We start from the raw sequence: 22,866 nt of genomic DNA, 5'->3' as shown, positions 1-22,866 counted from the left end.
TGGCTCTGTCACCAGGCTGGAGTGCAGTGGCACAATCTCAGCTCACTGCAACCTCCACCTCCCAGGTTCAAGCAATTCTCCTGCCTCAGCCTCCCAAGTAGCTGGGACTATAAGTGTATGCCACCACGCCCAACTAATTTTTGTATTTTTAGCAGGGACGGAGTTTCACCATGTTGGCCAGGTTGGTCTCAATCCCTTGATCTCATGATTCACCTGCCTTGACCTCCCAAAGTGCTAGGATTACAGGCATGAGCCACCTCGCCCAGCCTGGAAGTAAGCCTTGAGCAAACCCTTTCATCTCTCTGTGCCCCAGTTTCTCCCTTGATAAAAAAGGGTTAACAACATCACTTATGGCATGTGAAGGGAATTAAACAAGATAACATATGAAAGACCTTTATAAATATGTATATTTAAAAGAAATTGCTATAAACATACTAGCTTTTTTGCAGTTTCAGAAAGCATCACATGTGTATTATATTCAGCTGTTGTTTTATAACACAAAAACCCAATTATATTAAACATAAGAAGAATTGTCATATTAAGTTTGCTGGTGTGCTTCAATTTTCAAATAGGCTTAATTTTATTCACAGGTAGTCAGAAACCTTCAATTATATTTTGGCCAGACCAACACATAGATAAATATTTAGAAGTCAGTAATTTCCTCTAGTTTCTCTACGTTACTCCCTCCTCATTTATATTGTCTCATGCATCTCTATCTGAGTCAGACACAAGCTCTCTTCTACCCCTAAAGCAGCCAGGGAGAAATTTCCTCAGTTGCTTCCTCACCTTACTGAAATGACTAGGGTTTTTAATAAAGAGTCATTCTATGTGAATTATTTAAACTCAAGGCTCATATTCTTCCTTTTCAGGAGTTTGGGAACAAACTTTCAATACAGGAGAAAACATTTATGCTCCACTTGGATCTGATGTCAACCTGACCTGCCAAACACAGAAGACAGGCATCTTGGTGCAGATACAATGGTCCAAGGTCACGGATAAGGCAGACCTGATTGCCCTTTATCATCCCCAATATGGCTTCCACTGTGCCCATGGGACTCCCTGTGAGTCCCTGGTGACTTTCACAGAAACGCCTAAGAATGTGTCAAAATGTACTCTGCATTTAAGGAATGTGTCTTCTTCGGTCAGTGGAAAGTACGAGTGTATGATTACTGTGTATCCACAAGGCATTCAGACTACAATCTACAACCTTCTCATCCAGACACGTGGTAAGTGTAATTGGTAGAGGGATGGAAGCACTTGCTTTCATTCAGCTCTCTCTCATTCAACAAATGCACATTATAAGAAAACCAGGGTTAAGCATGTTGCTCAGCACACAAAGGTTGAACAGAAAGAGTACTGTCTGATAAGGGAGACAGAAAGTGACCACAGCATTTCACAAATAAATGTAAACTTGCAACAGTGGTAAGTGTCAATAATAAAGACTTTAACAGTCTTATGTAGGAGCATATCACAGAGGGCATTGAAATTGTCCTTGAGAAAGTAACACTGCAGCTTAAGTCTGCAGAATGAGTAGACATTAAAACAATTTAAGATGTGGGGTTGAGGCAGGGTGGGATTGTGAGTAATCCTGGAGAGAGAAAACAGCTTGCAAGAAGCTCTTTGGAGTGTTTGAGGAAACGGGAAAATGCTAATGGGACAGCAGTGCAGCGATTAAGGGATGAGGCAGGTAAGGACCAGATCATGATGGACCTGGGCAGCTTCCGTTTGAAAAGGTTTCTATTTTGATCTCAAAACCATGAGAAGACATGGAAGTGTTTCCAACAAAAGGATGGCATGACATTTATAGCGTGATGGTATTTGTGTTGAAAAAACAAAAAAACCATGCTGACTTCCCTGTGAAAATAAGGTGAAGATGTACAACAAGTAGAAGGTACAGAAAACTCAGGAGACCATCTTAGTAGCCCAGAAAAGAGAGAGTGGTAGTTCAGGTAGATATAGAAGGAAAATGGCAAATTTCATGCATTGGGAATAAAACAGATATGATCCTAGAGTGAATATAAAACAAGGTCAGTATGAGTGAAGGAGAGAAAAATGTTGCAGGTGACATCTGGGTATCTGGCATGCACACCTGAACGGTGGTGCCACTCACTGCAGTGGAAGGTAAAGGAAGGTTTGTGTGTGAATTTATGAAAGTGGTTTTGGGCATACTACATTTAGTCTAGGGCAGGTAAAGGGGCAAAGGAGGCTGCTAGCCATGTAGCATTCATACCAAACATACTTCAGACGCCTGCATTTAGAAGTGGGAATCCTGGATTTAAGTTCTAGCTCATTTCTGGATAGAAACAAATTTGACTTGGGGCCTGTCGTGTAAATTCTCTGAGCCCATTTGGAAAATGATTATAATAATGCTTGCCCTAAATTACCTGGTCCTAAAGTAAAAGATTTTCATCTCTGCTAATGGAAAACAATGAAAGTGAAAGCCAACAATTGCAAAATGCACGGGCAATGGACTGTTTCTAACTCAGAGCAAAGTGGCCTGGGAATATAAGAAAAAAAATTACCTCATGAAGGTCATATTAAAGGGAGCACAGAGCTACCCAGGCCAAGCAGCAGGTATAGATTGATTACCTCCTCTTCGCATCTTATAACTTACTTGCTCTAAAAATATGCTGTTGGAATAGTATACCTATAGGCCAAGGTCCCATCACCTACTATCTTACAATACACAATTCCCTTGCTGTTTTCCAGGAGGAACACACACACACACACACACACACACACACACACACGCACACACACTTCAGCTCAATTAAGGATGGAGGGGTTGGAGTAAAGACAAATGGAAGACCTATATAGAACACTGCTTAGCTGCACATACTTTGAATCAGGTAGCCTGTATTTGAACATTGGCTCTATCACTTACCATACATTTCATCATTCCCAAGTTGTTTCAAGTCTCTTACATAACAATTATGGATAATTATAGTACTTTCTTTATAGGTTTCACTGTCTTGATGACTAAATGAGATAATCTGTATAATGCACTTAACATATAGTTCCTGCTAAGGGATAAGAGTTTCGTAAATGGTAGTTTTCAATTAAAAGTAGTGATAATTACAGTGAGCAAATTCTACCTCTCAGTTCGGATTTAAAATGAGCCCTGCTCTTTCTCTTTATATATGGACCTCATTTGGAACCCAGTGGGACATCTGCCATATATTATTAGCACAAGTCCACACTGATGTTGGCTTCATACGTAGATTTTTTTTGTACCTTCTGCCTAAAACAGTAAACGATACCACTGCCTCACTGAGGACTTAGTGCTTCCTTCTTAGTGCTTGCCTTCTCCATGGAGACTTGGCAACATGGACTGATGTTCCTAATAGGAAATAGAATATGTGATGCCACAAAATGAAGACAGCAATGGAGAACAGATAGTATATTATCCAGAAAGGAGAATGCTGTTGCCTTTAAAGAAAATGTATTTCTTAAAATAAAGAGAACTAAGGGAGTTAAGCTTGTAGCTAGTAAAAACTGCAGATCACTGGAGAGGCAGAAACCATATCTATATTTTTTGTGGTTGGATAATTTCCAATCTTCCGGTTGTAACTTTGCTGCTGTCACCTGGATCAGATGAAAAGCAAAGTCCTCAGGGTTAGAGAAATTGTTCTGGTATTGTGTATTTGGGTGTAAAGGGAGCAAAATAGAAAAGAGCAAAACAGAGGTGGGGAAAAATCCTTCGCCACAGAGTGACGAAAAACTTAAGCCTAGAACAGAGGTACAGAGTAGGCAGCGGACTAAAAGGAGGCAGTTGCCATCTGAGAGCTCCGGCAAGTCCACATCCAATAGCATATTTTCTTTTTACCCTTTACTCTTTTGATCTTCTCTTGCTTCTTCTCCTCTCACTTGTACAGTTTCCCTCTTATGCACCTGTGCAGTCTTTAAGTTTACAAGCTAGCTGGGTAAGCAAAACACACTTGAAGTGCAAACACTTATGTAGTCCATAAACAAATGCAAATTGAAGTGGTGCCTAAGAACCTAATTAGAAAATGCTGAGGGACTTGAGGTGTTTGGGTTGATCACCTCTTCCTGTTTCTTTTCTGTTACCATTTGAGTCATTCTCTCTTGTCTGCTCACAACACAGTGTGTGTCTAAATCCTGTTCCTATGCTCCCCCAAGGGCCTAGCTGTGAAAGGATTCTGTTTCTTTTCACAATATTTTGTCTCTCTGTGTGTCTTAGTGCTCTGAGGCTGTGGACAAGAGTAGAAATGTAATAAACAGTGTGTGGTTTGCTTCTTTTCCACTTTCACTTGACAGGGTTTCCTCCTAGGTTAGGAGCTTTAGAATCACTCCAAGAAATGCTGTTCTTTGAATTAAGCCTTAGATTGGCATAATCTAGATTTCATTCATTTAAATGCTACTGGATCCCCACAATACATCAGATTGTAAGATTTTGGCGCATTTTAAAATTTGTAGTTATGAAGATCAGTTACAAGAGTACAACATGACTTTAATTTACCAGTTCACAGCAAATGCCTTGGTGGGCTATTAATGTTATTGAAAGCAGTAGTAGCAGTGAGAATGGCTGGAGAAGCCACGGCCATGGAAAAAGTAAAAATAGTAGCAATAAAATGTTCATAATATAATGTTGATAAGCTTGGTCTGAAACATGTTATTACCCTGCCTAGTTTGTACTGAACCTGAATGCTGGCTCTCCTTTCATCGCTGTATTTAGTATTTATCCAACAAGTGGAGATGGTTTTAAGTGATTCACGAAACAACTTTAAAAGCTTTTATTGTGGAAACCTCTAAATATATACAAAAATTATACAGAGAAATTACAAAAATTATATAGAATAAGCTCCCATGTACTGAACATACAACTTCAACAATTATCAACTCATAGGCAATCTCATTTTATTTAAGCCCTTGTTAACTGCTACCTTCCAAGATTACTTAGGAGAAAATGTGAAACATCTTGTTTATTTTAGTACAAATCTTTAAAAGATAAAGAACTTGTTTTTTCAAAAAAAGCCATAATCCACTACCAAAACTAAAAAAAAAAATTAGTATCTATTATTATTCAATATCCCATCAGCCTCATGTTTATATATATATAAATTATTCAATATATATATATTATTCAATATATCATCAGCCTCATAATGTTTACAAACATTATGAGGCTGATGGGATATTGAATAATAAATATTTAAAATAAATATTAAAAACTTTTATATATATAAATGTTTATATATATTTATATATATAAACGATATAAACATTTATTTATATATATAAGCGATATATATAAACATTTATTTATATATATAAGCGATATATATAAACATTTATTTATATATATAAACATATTTGATATATATAAACATGAGGCTGATGGGATATTGAATAATACTAAATACTACATATCTATATAAAATATAGATATTTAAATTAGCATGCAGATAAACTAGATATATTGTGATTGTTTCGAAAATCCCTTTTAATCAGAAAGCTATATTACATTTGTTATTTTTCCTTTGCAATATATTTGTTGAATAAATTTGATGACTTGTCCAGCCTGGATTTCGCTCTTATAGTCCCATAGTCTCTCTATATTTTTACCTTATAGTTAGCCATAACCCTAAGTTATCTTATATTCTTGATTGAGAATTTATCACATTAAGGTGTTCTTTCTTCTGTTTTGTTTTTTGGCAAGACTATGTGATAGATGATATAAAGTTACATCAGAGGCACATAATTCTGGTCACATGATGTTAAGAGCCACTGATGAGCACTGCCTACATTCATTAAATCATTATTATTTGCCAAATAGTGATATTCTATCATTCCTGAATTTATTAGCTTAAGTATTTCTATAAAGAGAAACTTCCTCTCATTAATTTATTACTTATTTGATGCATAGTTTATGTAAGAAAAGTAGAATAGATACTTGAGTATTTCCCTTTAATCACCAGTTTTTAAAATGAGTTGATTCACTAGTATTTTTAGAAAATAACCCATATGTATTTTATGTTAAGTATTATGAATTCATATGAATTTAAACATAGTGATAAATTTCAATTCATTATGGTAATTATCCTTATTCTACTGAAAATGTCCCCTATATAAAACCTATTAATCCTTTGTGGTATAAGTTGCAAATATTTTCCCAGTTTGTCATTTATTTTTACTTTCTTATATTGTTTGCAATGCAGTGTGTTTCTTATTTTTATGAAATAAAATCTGTTACTCTTTTCCCTTATTGGTCCTGATTTTAAGTTTTGGTCAAGAAAAGTTTTTCGCATTTCCAGAAGAAAAATTATGAGTGAATATAAGAATTCACTCATAATTTCTGACACTTGCATGCTTTTTTTATGAGCATTTAAATTTGTAATGTTAGCTTTCTGGTGCAAAAAAAACACCTAAATTTACATTTTTTTATATCTCTCTAATGCCTTTTTCTACATTTTCTACTTTTTTTCCTTCTGTTATTCAGTTAGATATTGACCTGTCTTCCAATCATGAACTCTATCTCTATGATGTCCAATAAGTTATTACCCCATCAAATTAGCTCTTAGTTTCTGATATTATATGTTATTGATATTTGATAGATTTTTAATTTTTGATAAATTTGTCTACCTTTTGATCTACTTCCTCCATTTTTTCTGTTTTCTTGAGTATATGAAAAAGAGTTGTTTTAAATCTTTGTTGGATAACTTCAAAGTCAGAAGCATTTGTGTGTCTGTTCCTATGTCTATTTTTCTCTCATTTTCTTTTTTTGCAACTTGCTCCACCATATGTCCTCTAAACCACTTTGTATTATTGTTCTTAGTTATACATCTATATCAAACTATAAAGTGCATGTATATAATAATATATGTATTAAACCCAACATTTCAGTGTTTAATTAAAGATTTAAAGCAGCAGATCCCAAAGTTTTGGCACTAGGGACTGATATGTAAGACAATTCTTCCAGACTGGGGTGGAGGGAGATGGTTTCGAAATGATTCAAGCATATTACATTTATTGTGCATTTCATTTCTATTATTATTACATTGTAATATATAATGAAATAATTATACAACTCACCATAATGTAGAATCAGTGGGAGCCCTGAGCTTGTCTTCCTGCAACTAGATTGTCCTATCTGGGGGTGATGGGAAACAGCAGCAGATCATCAGGCATTAGATTCTTATAAAGACTGCACAAATTAGATCCCTTGCATGCACAGTTCACAATAGAGTTCGCATTCCTATGAAAATCTAGTGCAGCCACTGATTTGACAGGACATAGAGCTCAGGTGGTAATGCGAGTGATAGGGAGTAGCTGTAAATACAGATGAAGCTTTGCTCACTCGCATACTGCTCACCTTCTGCTGTGTGGCCCAGTTCCTAACAGGCCACAGACCAGTACAAGTCCATGGCCTGGGGGCTAAGGACCCCTGATTTAAGTAATTTCATGTTCTTTAATGAAATTAAGAGAAAAGAAAAGAAAAATAAATATATGTATAGTTTTTATTTACTCACATATAAAGACTATATATATAATCTTTCATATTTACTCATCTATTTACCCTTTTCTGTGCTCTTTATTTTATCCCATGAATTAGTTACTGTTTGTTGTCATTTACTTTCAGTCTGAAGGACTTTAGTATTTCATGTAAGACAAATCTACTTGCAATGAATTCTTTCAGATTTTTTCATTTTTAATTTTAAAGGATAATTTCACTGGATGTAGAATTCTGAGTGGATTGTGACTCTTTCTCTCAGTATTGGGAATATATATTCAGATCTCCATTATTTCTGATTAAAATGAGCCACTATTTATATTATTAGTCTGCTGCTTGGGATGACTTTTTGTTTTGTTTCTTTGTTTTTTGCTCCTTTCAATTGCTACTTTTATAATTTATTCTTTCTCTTTGGCTTTCAGAAGTTTGATTAAGTTGTGTCTACATGACTGTCTGTGTTTGTCCTAATCAGGTTTTGTTAAAGTTCTGGGATGTGTAGATTAATTTTAAGAAAAATTTTAAATCATCAAATATGTGAAGGTTTTCCCCATTCTTTCTTCAAATATTTGGTCCATCCCTTTACTCTTTCACTTCTTTTTCTATCACTCCTGTTTCATGTATGTTAGCACACGTGATACAGTCCTATCTGGCTTTGAAGCTGTTTTCATTTCTTCCAATCCTTTTTCTCCCTTAAGATTAGATACTTTGGAAAAAACTACTTTAAACTTCATATGGAACCACAAGAGAGCCTGCATAGCCAAGACAATCCTAAGCAAAAAGAACAAAGCCGGTGGAGTCACACTGCTGGACTTCAAACTATACTATAAGGCTATAGTAATCAAAACAGCATGGTACTGGTACCAAAGCAGAGACATAGACCAATGGAATAGAACAGAGGCCCCAGAAGCAAGACCACATATCTACAATCATCTCATCTTTGACAAACATGACAAAAACAAGCAATGGGGAAAGGATTCCCTGTTTAATAAATGGTGTTGGGAAAACTGGCTAGCAATGTGCAGAAAGCAGAAACTGGACCCATACCTGTCACCTTACAATAAAATTAACTCCAGATGGATTAAAGATTTAAACATAGAACCTAACATCATAAAAATACTAGAAGAAAACGTAGGCAAAACCATACAGGACATAGACATAGGCAAGCACTTCATGACTAAAACACCAAAAGCAATGGCAATAAAAGCCAAGATAGATAAATGGGATCTCATGAAAAGTCAGAGCTTCTGTAATGCAAAAGAAACCATCGTTACAGCAAATTGGCAACCAACAGAATGGGAAAAAATTTTTGCAATCTACCCATCTGACAAAGGGCTAATAACCAGAATCTACAAGGAACTAAAACAGATATACAAGAAAAAAACAAACAACCCCATTCACAAGTGGGCAAAGGATATGAACAGACACTTTTCAAAAGAAGACATATATGAGGCCAACAAACATATGAAAAAATGCTCATCAACACTGGTCATTAGAGAAATGCAAATCAAAACCACATTGAGATATCACCTCACGCCAGTTAGAATGGCAATCATTAAAAAAATCTGGAGACAACAGATGCTGGAGAGGATGTGGAGAAATAGGAACACTTTCACACAGTTGGTGGGAGTGTAAATTAGTTCAACCATTGTGGAAGACAGTGTGGCAATTTCTCAAGGATCTAGAAATAGAAATTCCATTTGACCCAGTAATCCCATTACAGGGTATAAACCCAAAGAACTATAAATCATTATACTATAAAGATACAAGTACACGTATGTTCATTTCAGCCCTGTGTACAATAGCAAAGACCTGGAACCAACCCAAATGCCCATCAATGACAGACTGAACAAAGAAATTGTGGTACATATACACCATGGAATACTATGCAGCCATAAAATATGATGAGTTTATGTCCTTTGTAGAGACTTGGGTGAATCTGGAAACCATCATTCTCAGCAAACTGACAAAAGAACAGAAAGCCAAATACCACATATTCTTACTCATAGGTGGGTGTTGAACAATGAGAACACGTGGACTTAGGGAGAGGAGCATCACACACTGGGGGCAGTTGCAGGGGATAGGAGAGAGACAGTGGGGGGTGGGGAGGGGTAACATGGGAAGAAATGCCAGATATAGTATGCATTTAAAGTTAAAAAAATAAAAATTAAAAAAAAATAGATACTTTATATTGAACAATGTTCAAATACACTAATTCTTTCTTCAGCCATCGCAAATTTGCTATTGAGAACATCTAGCAAATTTTTCATTTTTGTTAACGTTTCAACTCTAAAATATGCATTTGCTTCATTTTATAGTTTTCTATTTCTACACTAACATTTTATCTTCATTGAGTCATTGTCATATCTTGATTTAATCCTTTGACTAGACTAATAATAGCTTCTTTGGAGTCTCTTAAATTCAACATCTGGGTCTGCCCAGAATCAGCTGCAATTGCTTTTTTCCTGATTATGGATCATACATTCCTGTTTTCTCAATGTCTCATAATTTTTTGAAAAATGGACATTTTAATATATATACATATATATTTATAGAAAGAGTATAGTATGTGTGTATGTGTGTGTGTATATATATATATATATGTTGCAACTCTATATTCTGTCTTATTTAGGTTCATTTTGTTTTATTTTAGTAACTTATCTGTGCTTAAATTGAATGTCTCCTTTGCAGCTCAAGGCCATTGATCTCTCTGCTCAGATTTTAATACAAATAGTTATTTTTAAATTTGGCTTGCAAGAAGTTGCCCCTGCATTGGAAAAACCACTCTACTGGTCCACCAATGATTTTGGCAAAAGTCATGCTCAAACACGTTAACCCCATTAGGCTTCCACTGTTTATACATAGATTTGTGTGTTAATCAGGGAGTGCATTCCAAGTTGCAGCCAGTTACCCAGACTTCCTTGGCTTTTACTTTTTGCTAGGCTCTTTCAGGTCTCCCCTACTCAGTGTGTAGTTTCCTAGCCAGGGTATAATATGTGAAGTCCTTATCTTAGCCATTCCATGACTCCAGTTTCCAGGATCTCCATGTTAAAGGTCTCTCTGGTCTGGCACTATCTTTGTTTTGTTCTGCTCTAACAGAATACCATAGACTGGATACTTTAGAAATGATAGATATTTATTTTCTCACAGTTATGGAGGTTGAGAATGTCCAGGATCAAGCTATTGACATCTGGTGAGGGCCTGCTTGCTAAATCCTCTGGAGGGGAGAAATGCCATGTCCTCACATGGTGGAAGGCAGAAGGCAAGAGACAAAAAGGGAATTAACTCTCCCTTTTATAACAGCATTAATGCCACTGATAAGAGCTCTTCCCTATCACCTCCCAAAGATTCTACCTCCTAATACTGTCACAATGGAAACCAAATTTCAACATGCATTTCAGAGGGGCAAGCACTCCAAATGGGAATACAAACTCAAACTAACCAAGCTTCAGGTTTTTGCAACCTACCAAGTGTGTCCCTGTTATGGAAAAAGGTGAAAGGTTTCTACCCCTAGGCCTAATTTAAGTCTGCCCATTGTGGAAAAAAAAGCTGCTGGTTTTTGCAACCTGCTTCATGTGGCTAAAACTACACTTCTTAATGACCAAGTTGGAGAAGGGAAGGGAAGGAGCTGTAGGCAAAAAGATTGAAGACTCCTGCTGTTTTTACTAAAGCTCTAGTGATTTCTCGAGAAGAAATGCTTCACAATAATTACCTTTAGTCAATTTCCAAGGACCTAAAATTGTTGCTTTTTAAGCACGTTTGCCCAGTTTTGTACTTGTCTATTTTTACTGACCTCCTCATGTCCCCATAACCACAAGTCCCTCATTCCTACTCCTCATATTTTAATATTTCTATTGTATCTTTATTTAAAAACATGTATTCATTACTATTCCCTTTGTTATAACATTATATATTCTTAGTGCTAAAGGTAAATACATAATCAACATTTACCACTAACCTTCATGTAAATGCATCTCCAGTCTGAAATGTATTCTACTGGAGAATCCTAGGAAATGCTCAGAACAGCAATATTCTCAGAGTTCTTGCATAACTCTAACATTTTTCTGTAGTCTTTATAAAGGTTAATTTTGCTGAATATAAAATCTTTGGTTCACATTTTCTTTCCTTGAGTATATTAACTATGTTACTGTAATGTTTTCTGGCATAGGACTGCTCTCAAAAAGCTAATAGCAATCTAAAATTTCCCCATGTTTGACTTTGCTCAATACTTTTATATGAACATGCTTAATGTTGTCCATTCTGGGTCTGTTTTCCTATTTTTTGCAGTATAATCGCTTCATGTGTATTTTCTAGTAGTGTTAAATTTTATATTTTTCTTGAATTACAGTTTTTGATATTTGCTCTGTTCCATTGTTTTGATCTTTTTTCTTTAATGTCTTCTATTGTACATACATTTTATCTTCTTTGCATATCATTTTCTTTGAATCTCTTTTCTCAGTTTTTTCTTTTATTTTATAATTACATATTAATTTATTTCAAAATTTTCCTCATACTATTTTTAAAATGTATTTTAATGAATTAGCTTTTGTGTTTCTAGGTTTCTGGTTTTGTTATAATTTTATCTTAATTTCTGGAGTGATTTTTAAAAAATTATTATTTCTAACCTTTTCGTGAATTTTCTTACCTATATTTTGTAAGCTTTTTTCTTCCACTGGACTCATTGGGAACTTTCCAAAATTGTTCACAGTTTACATTATTTGATTTCTTTTAGCTCATTTTGAATAATTTGGCTATAGTTATCATTTACTTTGTTGTCATTTTGTGATAATATGCTCTCATTGTTATAGGAATGTTGTTTTTTTTTTCTTTATTCTCTTTTTGCTTCTGATATCCTTATAGGTTATTCTATCTCATTCCCTTTCTATTGCTCATGTTTAAGTTAAATGCATTCCTATCACAGAAGAGTGGGCCAGGCTAGCTTTTCTAGAGTGTTCAGTATCCCTAGAACCCCTCTTCTGTTATTTTCAAGATAAGTAATTTGCCATTGTACTTTCTGAGTGTATTTCCTTTGCTTCTATCCCTCACTTTTGTCTAAATTGCCTCTTTGGTTTCAATAAGAGCAATCAAAACAGGTTCTCTTATTGAACCTGTTCTGTTTTATTGGATTCTACGTCCAGCGATTTCTTCTCCCCATGGCATGTGTCCTGAGAAGACATTTTAGCTCCAGCACTGACAACCCATTTCTTACTTTTCTTAAAGACACTGGTGATTTGGTGTCTACAAACTCTCCTCTCCATTTCAGCTATGATTCTTGGATTAATCTGTCTTTCCAGTGATTACCTGTTACTAGGCAGAGAGAGGTAGTGTGGGTTCTCAAGTTCTAAGATCCATCAGAAGAAGTTGATCTTCCTATGTTTCTTTCTGCATAGTTGCTGATAACACAGTGGTTTAGTGAATTTTCCCCAACAATTAACAAGGATGTGTTGGTAGTTAGTGTTCTTGTAGATATTGTCTATGTATTTTTAGTTTGGTTATTCTAGTTATCGTCTTTGTTTTTATACAGGGTTTCAGGAATATTCAAAAAGTAATGCAACTTATCCTGCCAGCTTCCCAGAATCTGGACAAGGTTTACAAAAATGTAATACTTACATATTTGACTGATGTTCATTAAAATATAACTAACATATTTGTATTGCATAGACTTCACAGATATTAGTGCCTAAATCAGTATATTTTAAAGAAATATATATATAAGGAAAACAACTACAATCATTTCAAGAATAAAATTAAATAGTAGTAATGGTGGTATGCAAATAAGTCAAAAAATTATGATAGTAGAGGTAGTGTACAAACAGCTCCATTTTGAAGTATGATAGCTAAGTATTGCTTTACCTTAAGAGACAAGGCTCTTGTTTTCAATTATGGGTTTGGAGTAGTATTTGGAAACAGCAGTGGAGAGCAAGGAAAGTACTGATCCTACCTCCAGAACTTGATGAATTAGGAGTGCAAGAAAATGTATAACTACTATTTGGAAATGCTATGGGGAAGATGTACCCTATGGGAAGATCTGGTTTTAATTAGGAAAAGGAGGAAGAAGGAGTTGTCAGTAGAGAATATAGCTGCTATTGATAAGAGATTAAAACATAACAAATATCTAAAGGCTAGATATAAAATTTATAAATTGAGAAATAATCCATTAAAATATGTATACTGTTGTAAAGCATGTATTTTATGTGTGTGTATAATTATACATATATATAATTTTTAGTCCTTAAGTGGTGCTTTAATCTTCAGGTTTCATTTCCTTGATCAGATAGAATATAAAGCTTCATAACCTAGGTTTTGTCTTTTTATTTTGATGGACTAATACTGTATAACAGTTATACTGTTATATAACATATTTATATATATACACAATGTTAGTAGCAATAAGAATGTTCATACTAAATGATCCACTAATTATACTTCTGAGAATTTACCTTAAGTAGCTGAATGGTCAGAGTAAAGCTATTAGCATAAGGATGATCCTTGCTGTATAGCATGTAATGGTTTAAAAGTTAAAAAATCCAAGCTGAAAGAGCACAATGATTCAATAATTGGAAATGACTAAATGAATGATGATTGGTATATATGATAAAAAGACACAAACTCCCCATAAATTTAAATCAAAAATAGTTCAAGAATCACATGAAACATTTAAAATAACAATATATATAACATTCATTGGTAAATAGGATTGTAGACTATGAGAAAACATGCACGTATGCAAACGAGATTTGAATAGATATAGAAAAAGGAATATAAGATTTTTAGGATATTTGGATGATAGAGTTTCCTTTATTTATAAATTTCTTTTGATGTTATAGTTTAGTCACAAATTTATATGTATGTATATACAACTTTCCCAATAGGAAAGACTACAAAATGGATATTTATCTTCTATTACCTTAAAAATGAAAATAATTAACACTGCTTCCTCAAAGTTTCCTTATCTATTTTTGTGTCATTCCTTTGTTGAAGGAATGTTTATAAGTTCTAGGAAGATTATTAGATATGAAGACTGTCAAAATATCAGATTTTTCGGGCAGCAAAACTATTATATATGATACTATAATGGTGGATACATGTCATTATACATTTGTCCAAACTCAGAGAATATACAAAATTCAGAGTAAACCATAACGTAAACTATGAACTTTGGATGATAATGATGTGCCAATGTGGGTTCATTAATTGTAACAAATGTACTGCTGTGGAACAGGATGTCCACAGTGGTGGAGGCTGTGTGTGAGTAGAGGCAGTAGATATACTGGGAACTTTATACTTTCTGCTCAATTTTCCTATGAACCTAAAACTACTCTAAAAAATACAGTCCATCAAAATAAGAAGACAATTCAGGCCAGGTTATGAAGTTTTATATTCTATCTGATCAAGGAAAGGGAACCTCAAGATTAAAGCACCAATTTGGGGCTAAAGCAGAGAAACATGCCAAATGATGAGTTTGATTCTGTTCGGGTTGTTTCCTTGTAATTTCTCAGTGTTTAGCAACAATTCTGTGCTCCTCGGTGACTCTGTTTAGCCACTTATACAACAAGGACTATAGTGGGGGTTTGCCTCTCTGCTTTATAGGTGCATTCTGAGGATAAATGAATCTCTATAATAAAACTGTTTTTGTCTCTTTGACAAAAAGCACTTTATAAACCAATCAGAGATTCATGTGTTTTCTACCTTATGTTTTGTTATAGTTACACCAGGCGAGTGGAAAATCAACCATACAATAGAAATAGAGATAAATCGAACTCTGGAAATACCATGCTTTCAAAATAGCTCCTCAGAAATTTCATCTGAGTTCACCTATGCATGGTTGGTGGTAAGTGTTGCCCTTTTCAGCGAATAACTGCAATGGTCTTTAAACATTAATGAAGTAAAATGAATAAGCAGTAATAATAGGGAAGGAAGCAGACTAGATGGAGGGCAGGCATTATGCCAGGGATGGGAGGAGGGGTGGGGAAGGAAGGAGAGGACATTCAGATTCCTTCTCACAGGCAAGCCTCTGAGTCCATGAATGCAGTAAATTAATTTATAAATTTGCTTCTAAAGGTTGATTTTTATTTCTAGCTATACACCAAACTATGATTACAGAAAGAACAAAGTGTGATAGTGCCCCAGAGAGGAGCCATATTCAGCAGAAGCCCCTACTCACAAATACTTGTTTTACAAACAACATATGCAGAGCTACAGACTCCCTTTGCCAAAAACATTACTGCACCCTGGGAAATACACAACATTGGCTTAGGTTGGGAAGCACAAATTCTAGTGCTTGTGAAATATAAGTGGCAAATGTATATGAGACAAGCAGGCCTTGTATAAGAAACAGCTACTGCCCAGTTCTATTAATGCCACAGGGGGCTGCAGGCCTATAAGTGCCATGCCTTCTCATAAAAAAAAAAAAAAAAAGTGCAAGCCAGAAATCTGTATTTTTATGAAAAATTTTCCAATTTAAAAATGATGTAGGCCGGGCACAGTAGCTCACACCTGTAATACCAGCACTTTGGGAGGCCGAGGCAGGTGGATCACAAGGTCAGGTGTTCAAGACCAGCTGGACCAACATGGTGAAACACCGTCTCTACTAAAAATACAAAAATTAGCAAGGTGTGGTGGTGCACACCCTGTAATCCCAGCTACTCAGGAGTCTGAGGCAGGAGAATCACTTGAACCTGTGAGGCAAAGGTTGCAGTGAGCCGAGATCGTGCCACTGCACTCCAGCCTGGGCGACAGAGCAAGACTCCATCTCAAAAAACGAAAAATGATGTGTAGAGCAAAAATAAATACTGGGCTATTATTTTGATGTGTAGATAAAAAATAAATACTGGTCTATTATTTTGCTAAAACACTTTAAACTATAACCCTAATTATAAATTTTAAAAATTTCACTGAGTATTCACTTTGGCAGTTATGGTGGTCCAACTATGAAGTTGCTTCCCATGTCCTGTGTGATGACTAAATTCTCCCACTACTTGTCTCACTTGAAATACTGCAGAATTCATCTTTGCAGATCTTCATCCATTCAGATGTATGATTTAATTTGGCCTAACCCTTAACATAACTATGACATTTATTTACTTTGTCTGCCTTTGTTATTTTATCATTAGTCTACATTATTCTGCCTAATGTATCAGTTTAGTTTAAAATCTAAATTTAATCTTAAAAACTAAAATTTTCTGAGTTGTTTTCTCCTAACAGGTAAACAAAATCAACATGAGTATAATAATAAATGTGAAAGAATTGTGTCACTGTAACTTTAATGTTAGCCAGCCAAATAGCAGCCAGCTACTAACCATTGTATATAGTAAACCCCAAAAACTGTTAAAAACAAATGATAACAGAGACAAACACAATTATAGAGATGATGATAAACATGATTTCAAGAATCATAAAACAGGGCATTCATTTAGGTGATACAGAATATGATTCAATTACTGTATGCTAATTTTTATGTTTATCAAAATGAAAACAGAGAATTTAAAAATTCTTATAAAACTCACAGAAGAAGCTCATGAATGTTAACAGCTGGCACAATTTGGAAAATACTGTGATTGAGGTGGTTGATTATTTGCATTACAAGCTACCTAGATTTTTGTGGACAGTCTCAGAAACTAGACCTTATATCTAAAAACATTTCTTTGGGTTTGTGCCATACCCAAAATAATTGACTTGTGCAAATAACTTTAAATACAACCTACTGATAACTTTTCACTGTCTAAGTATTTTTTAAATAGTAATAAAAAGAATTATGTTTTAAAATAACTTTCCCAAATGGCTTAAAAACCTACAGCATCTCTTTGTCATTTGTCACAAGACACGTCTGCCCCATATAGGATTTGCTTTCCAAAATGCAAGGCTTCCTGGACATTATCATTAGGATGAGTATAAGTCCACTGTTCCTAACAAACATGATACAACATAGTTCTGAGACAAAGGTTAAGAGGTGGGATAACTTCAAGGGGGCAGAAATGTACTATACTAAACCTTTTAATGATGAAATGCATACCTTGCTTGTGTTACCAATATTTTCCCCCAAGAGGGCAGAAAGTTCCTATCCCAATTATCACAAATTCACTAAAAATGGCAACTGGTTTAATAAAGCTTTACTGTCGATATTTTTACTGTAGTGTTCTTGTCTCATGGTATGTAATCTGTTTTTTCTAAGCAAATGTAAAGCCTTTGGTGTGTGTCTTTTCTGTGACTCTGAGCTTCTGGACAAAAAGTTGTATGGCTCATTTCAAAAATATCAACCATCTAGTATAGAGTCTAAAACATAGGTACTCATAAATACTTAATAAATAATTTAATGAATTTGTTTGTATTTGTCCCCTTTCCCCACAGTCTTATTCATTATTCTCATATTAAATTGATGATCACTAAATTCATACTGTTTGATTGTTAAATGAGTGGCAGCTCATGAAGTATCAAAGACTTGACAACTGATAAAGCATGCTTTATCAAGTAGCTTCCTTTAAAGAAACTAAGAAGGCCATAACAACATACCTTTGTATTCGGCCAGGGCATTTAAAATAAATGAACGCCAGAAAGAGTGCATGTAAGGTCACACAGTGAGAGGGTGAGTCTTAAACATCCACTAGAACCTCAAGTCATGCTTCCACTTTAAAGAATGCATCATGATACAGACAACCTGAAGAATCTTTCTGAAGAAACCTTTCTTCAAAGGGAAGATGGTGTTGGCAAATGTGCTGATTAAAATGCTACTATGCATTTCCTTTCTAAATGTCAAAATCTATTTGCTCCTCTCATTTATATCTATGTCCTACACTGTTGATGGCTGTGGGATTCAGCCAGTCCATTAAAGCATCTTATGTCCTTATAAAGTAGGTTACATAGGGTGGTTATAGCTTACCTTAAAGGAGAACAAACTTCCTAAATAAATGGAGAGAACAAACTGCCTGACAGTACACAAACCGCATCCTGGGCTGGTGGTCACAGCATCCTACAGCAAGGAGGTAAAGGAGCAGAAAGGAGAAATCCCTAAATTCATGCAAGTGCAGAAACCCATGATCAGTGTCTTTGGGCTGACCTATGCTTATTATAATAGTAAAAAATGCACCCATGAGTAGAGATTTAAGATGCTAACGAGACATGCCATGTCATCTACTGGCATGTACAACAATAGCACATGCACATCCAGAGGACCACCCAGAACATGCTTCATAGCAACATGCCTTCCCAGCCCTTCATGAATAATCATATGAGACTCTCATAAAGAGAGTTTCCCTAGTGTCAGTCAGCACTGTCTCACCTTTGAGTAGCCTGCTGTGATCAGCTGTGAGTATACTTTTGCTTTGCAGTAAGCTCTCTTACCTCCTTTCACTTTGAACTTGCTCTCAAATTCTTTTGTGCAGTAAAGTCAAAACCCCACGCTGGTGCCACTGGCAACACTTATATTAGGGAATAAACTACAACTCTTGGTGTCACAATTGTTATGTGCCTGCAAAGGACACAAATATTCCAGCCAATCTATATTATTGGTCTTTGAGCTCTTCTTAAACTAACACTAATGATCATAATGATAAACCAATTGTTCTTACAAACATTATATAATCTCTTTAGAAAGAGATCAAAAAATAGAAATGATGAAGATGAGCTGAGAGAGCAGAAACTTGCTATACTGAACTCAGTAACTCTGGGAAGCTTCAAAGGCCTTCTGCCCTGAGTGATTCATGAAGCCCTGGAAACAGTTTACAAACTAAAATTATCTAGGTCACTGAAAAACAAAAGTGATGCCTTTCTGTACATGAAATTTTATAAAAGTTAATTAATTCAATTATGACCCTCATGGGACAGGTTATTAATGGAATTCTGTCTCATAAAACAAACTCCTTTGCTACATGTGCCTGAAATCATGCTAAGGCTGTGTTAAATGTGTTAATTGGACAGACTCTGCATTTTGGGAAGAAGTTACATTGCAGAACTGGGAATACATTGACGTGGACGGGCATCAGGTGCAAATGGATGGTGTATCTAACATTCATCCTGCATGAGGGGTAAATAAGTAAGCACAAAGGGTTCACCCTTTAATGGAAACTAATAATCTATGTGAATGGAGGGGTAATATATAAGAAATCCTAGAATATGTGTGTTTAGACAAGATGTAGCTGGAAGCTTAAAGATAAGTGATATTTTTCCAATTTTATGCATTGGGTTATAAGCATATAGTTATCAGGAAAATTCTGCAGGCTTGTTCTGGAAGCTTCTAAATATACTCTGATATTCTGTTTTCATAGCAAACTATCATCCTTATTTCCCACAGTATAAATTTCAGTTCAGTCCAATAAACATATGTGAATCTGTTTTGAGCACTAAGTCCTTCAGGGATACAAACTATATTGGATGTATTTCCTACCATGACATACACCTCTAATAAAAATGTAAAAAATGGCAGCATGGGGAAAATCATTCAATTCTGACTAGATGGACCTGGGAAGCCTCTTAAAAAGGTTATATTTGAGCTGGATAATTAAATAGTTGGCTGGCAAAAGGCAGATGTGTACTACACCAAGACCCTGGGACCTCTAAGTACAAATTGGTAGTGCAGACGGGAAAAGGCAAAAGAGGGAATATGTGTTCACAAAGTCAGTGAAAATAAAGAAATTCATGATTTTTCTCTTTAAAATTATGAAGAGAGGACAAGAATATTTCCAATTCGAACAATTCAATATTAGCAACAAAAGCATGTAACTATAGATGCTCATACATCTTAAAATTTTTATCAATAAATGCATCTTCAATATGCTCTTCTTTAATATTTGTGCTACTTATGTTAAAAGGTAAAAGGGTACTATAGACAGTGTTTGTTATGCTTAAGGATACCCCACTATTCAGAAAACAAAACTGTAGCCTCTTACCTGATGGCAGCTGATTCTAATTGTCTTTAATAAAAAAAACAAAGTGCTAGCCAAACTACAAAAGTTGATAACCAACAACGATTAGAAAAATAGTGTTCTGGTGCTCTAGAAAATGGACCTGGGGAGTTCTGCAAGCAGCTTGCTTTGACAGTACTGACTGGATGGAGAATAAATGGAGGAAATGTGAAGACAGGAAACAGTTTGGAGAAAAAAGGAGTAGCAATCAATACAGTTAACAGCAGTTATCAAATGAGCTCTGTACAGTCAGCCCCTGCCATACGCTGTGGTCAATGCAGCCAGCTCTGACATGGACCTGGTTTCAAGGACCTCAGGATAGCTCAGAGATGAAATATCATCGCTACATCAAGGAGGGTGAGCATCCCAAATCTGAAAACCTGAAATTTAAAATGCTCCAAAATCTGAAACTTTTTTAGCGCACACATGATGCTCAAAATAAATGTTCAATGGAAAATTTCAGATTTCAAATTTCCACATTTAAGATGTTCAACTGGCATAATGTAAATATTCCAAAATCCAAAACAATCTGAAGCCTGAAACACTTCTGGTACCAAGAATTTCAGATAAGGGATACTCAACCTGCAGTTCAAAGGTTCCTCTTCTGAATTGAAAATTTTGATTCTAGTACAAAAACAAAAAAAGTCTCAATGACATATTTTAGGATTTGTCAAGTCTTTAAGGGACATATAACAGCAGTTTAATGATTCAATATGATCCCTTCCAACCCTTATCATGCTAATTATTTTATCAAGCTCCTATACATAATTTATATATGCATTTGTTTCTCTTCTGTGGCTCCTGATTTTCATATTTGTTTGCGTGTGCGTGTGTGTTCTTCTCCTTAAGTAAATTTTTTAGTACAAAAAAATCTAATTTAAAGTTAGATTTAAAAATCTATTTTTTTTAGATTTTATTTTGAGGCAGGGTCCCACTCTGTTGCCCAGGCTGGAGCGCAGTGACACAATCTTGGCTCACTGCAGCCTTGACCTCCTCAGGCTCAAGTGATCCTCCTACCTCAGCTTCCCGAGTAACTGGGACCACAGGCATGTGCCACCAAGCCTGGCTAATTTTTTTGTATTTTTAGTAAAGACAGGGTTTCACTGTGTTGCCCAGGCTGGTCTCGAACTCCTGGGCTCAGGTGATCCACCATCCTTGGCCTCCCAAAGTTCTGGGATTATAGGCATGAGCCACCAAATGCAGCCCTTTAGTAGATTATAAATAGGAAAGTCAAGGACTGTTTCTTCTACTACTTTTGTGAGCCTGTATATAGCAAAGCCATTAACAGTATGACTTTTGGAGGAAAATTGCTGTTTTCAAGACCTGGATTTCCACTACTTATTAGCTATGCAACCTAAGGGCTGTGATTAGTGAGGCAAGTAAGACCCTGAACCTTGGGAGCAAAATTTAAGGGAGCACAAAAACATTAGTAATCAAGATAATTTTTTAATATAATATTTTAAAAAATCAAAATTTGGGAAAATCCGTGATGAACAAAATATCAAATCTGTAAATAAAGGCAGGCTGTTGCTTGTGTGTTTTGAGACCTTGCTACATTTATATTGTTCAAGGAACAGTATTCTGCAGTCAGCCTGTTGTTCCTGGGCTTCATGGCCACTGTGTCCCCCAAGGGCTAATGTATAAGGGTTGACCGTGGCAAGAGAACAGATTGAGCTATTCATGACTTTATAACTGTCTTAGTCTATTTTGTGCTGCTATATATAACAGAACATCTGAAACTGAGAAATTTATTCTCTCACAGTTCTGGAGGCTGGGAAGCCCAAAATCAAGGTGCCGGCAGGCTAGAGCCTGGTCTCTGTGCTTCCAAGATGGCACTTGAATGCTGTGTTATCCAGAGAGGACAAAATAATTGTGTCCTCACATGGCAGAAGAGCAGAAAAGAGAGAACTCACTACTACAAGTACCTTGTATGGTGGCATTAACCTATTTGTGAGGGCAGAGCCCTTTGATCTCCCATTAGGCTTCACCTTCCAACACTGTGCCATTGGGGATTAAGTTTCAATATGAATTTTGGAAGGGACAAAAACATTCAAACCATAGCAATTTGTCTCCATAATTCCTCAGTTTAGCCAGGCACATAGTGAATACTCATGAGAAAGCAGGTGATCATAGGTTGGAATAAGTTTATATTATTGAACATCTATTTAGTGTCAGGAATAGAGTAAGTATATGATATATGTTAGCTCATATATGTTATTTCCCATTAAAATGGGAGAGTCTACCAAGGTGTGAATCCATAAAGTTTTAGAAATACTTATTAATATTTTTTAAAGTGGGCAATTTTTTTCTTTGAAGAACAGGAAAAGTGCCGGGCGCGGTGGCTCACGCCTGTAATCCCAGCACTTTGGGAGGCCGAGGCGGGTGGATCACAAGGTCAAGAAATCAAGACCATCCTGGTCAACATGGTGAAACCCCGTCTCTACTAAAACTACAAAAAATTAGCTGGGCATGGTGGCGCGTGCCTGTAATCCCAGCTACTCA

At 35.6% G+C, this 22,866-nt stretch overlaps 1 protein-coding gene and 1 long non-coding RNA gene across 4 annotated transcripts in view; one reads left to right on the top strand and one right to left on the bottom strand.

The window, feature by feature from the left end:
- LOC108317398 overlaps nt 1-22,866 on the bottom strand; it is a 320,387-nt gene that overhangs the window by 197,363 nt on the left and 100,158 nt on the right. The window lies entirely within an intron of this gene.
- CD96 (CD96 molecule) overlaps nt 1-22,866 on the top strand; it is a 104,088-nt gene that overhangs the window by 2,412 nt on the left and 78,810 nt on the right. Inside the window, exons 2-3 of the mRNA XM_017547832.2 lie at nt 870-1,226; nt 15,175-15,299. Of these exons, the coding sequence (XP_017403321.1) occupies nt 870-1,226; nt 15,175-15,299 (482 nt within the window). The remainder of the gene's footprint in view (nt 1-869; nt 1,227-15,174; nt 15,300-22,866) is intronic.

Source organism: Cebus imitator, unplaced genomic scaffold (genome assembly GCF_001604975.1).
Source record: "Cebus imitator isolate Cc_AM_T3 unplaced genomic scaffold, Cebus_imitator-1.0 Scaffold201, whole genome shotgun sequence".
In the NCBI taxonomy this organism is placed as follows: domain Eukaryota; kingdom Metazoa; phylum Chordata; class Mammalia; order Primates; family Cebidae; genus Cebus; species Cebus imitator.
Note: the sequence above shows the minus strand (reverse complement) of the source record. Positions and strands in the feature narration are given on the sequence as shown.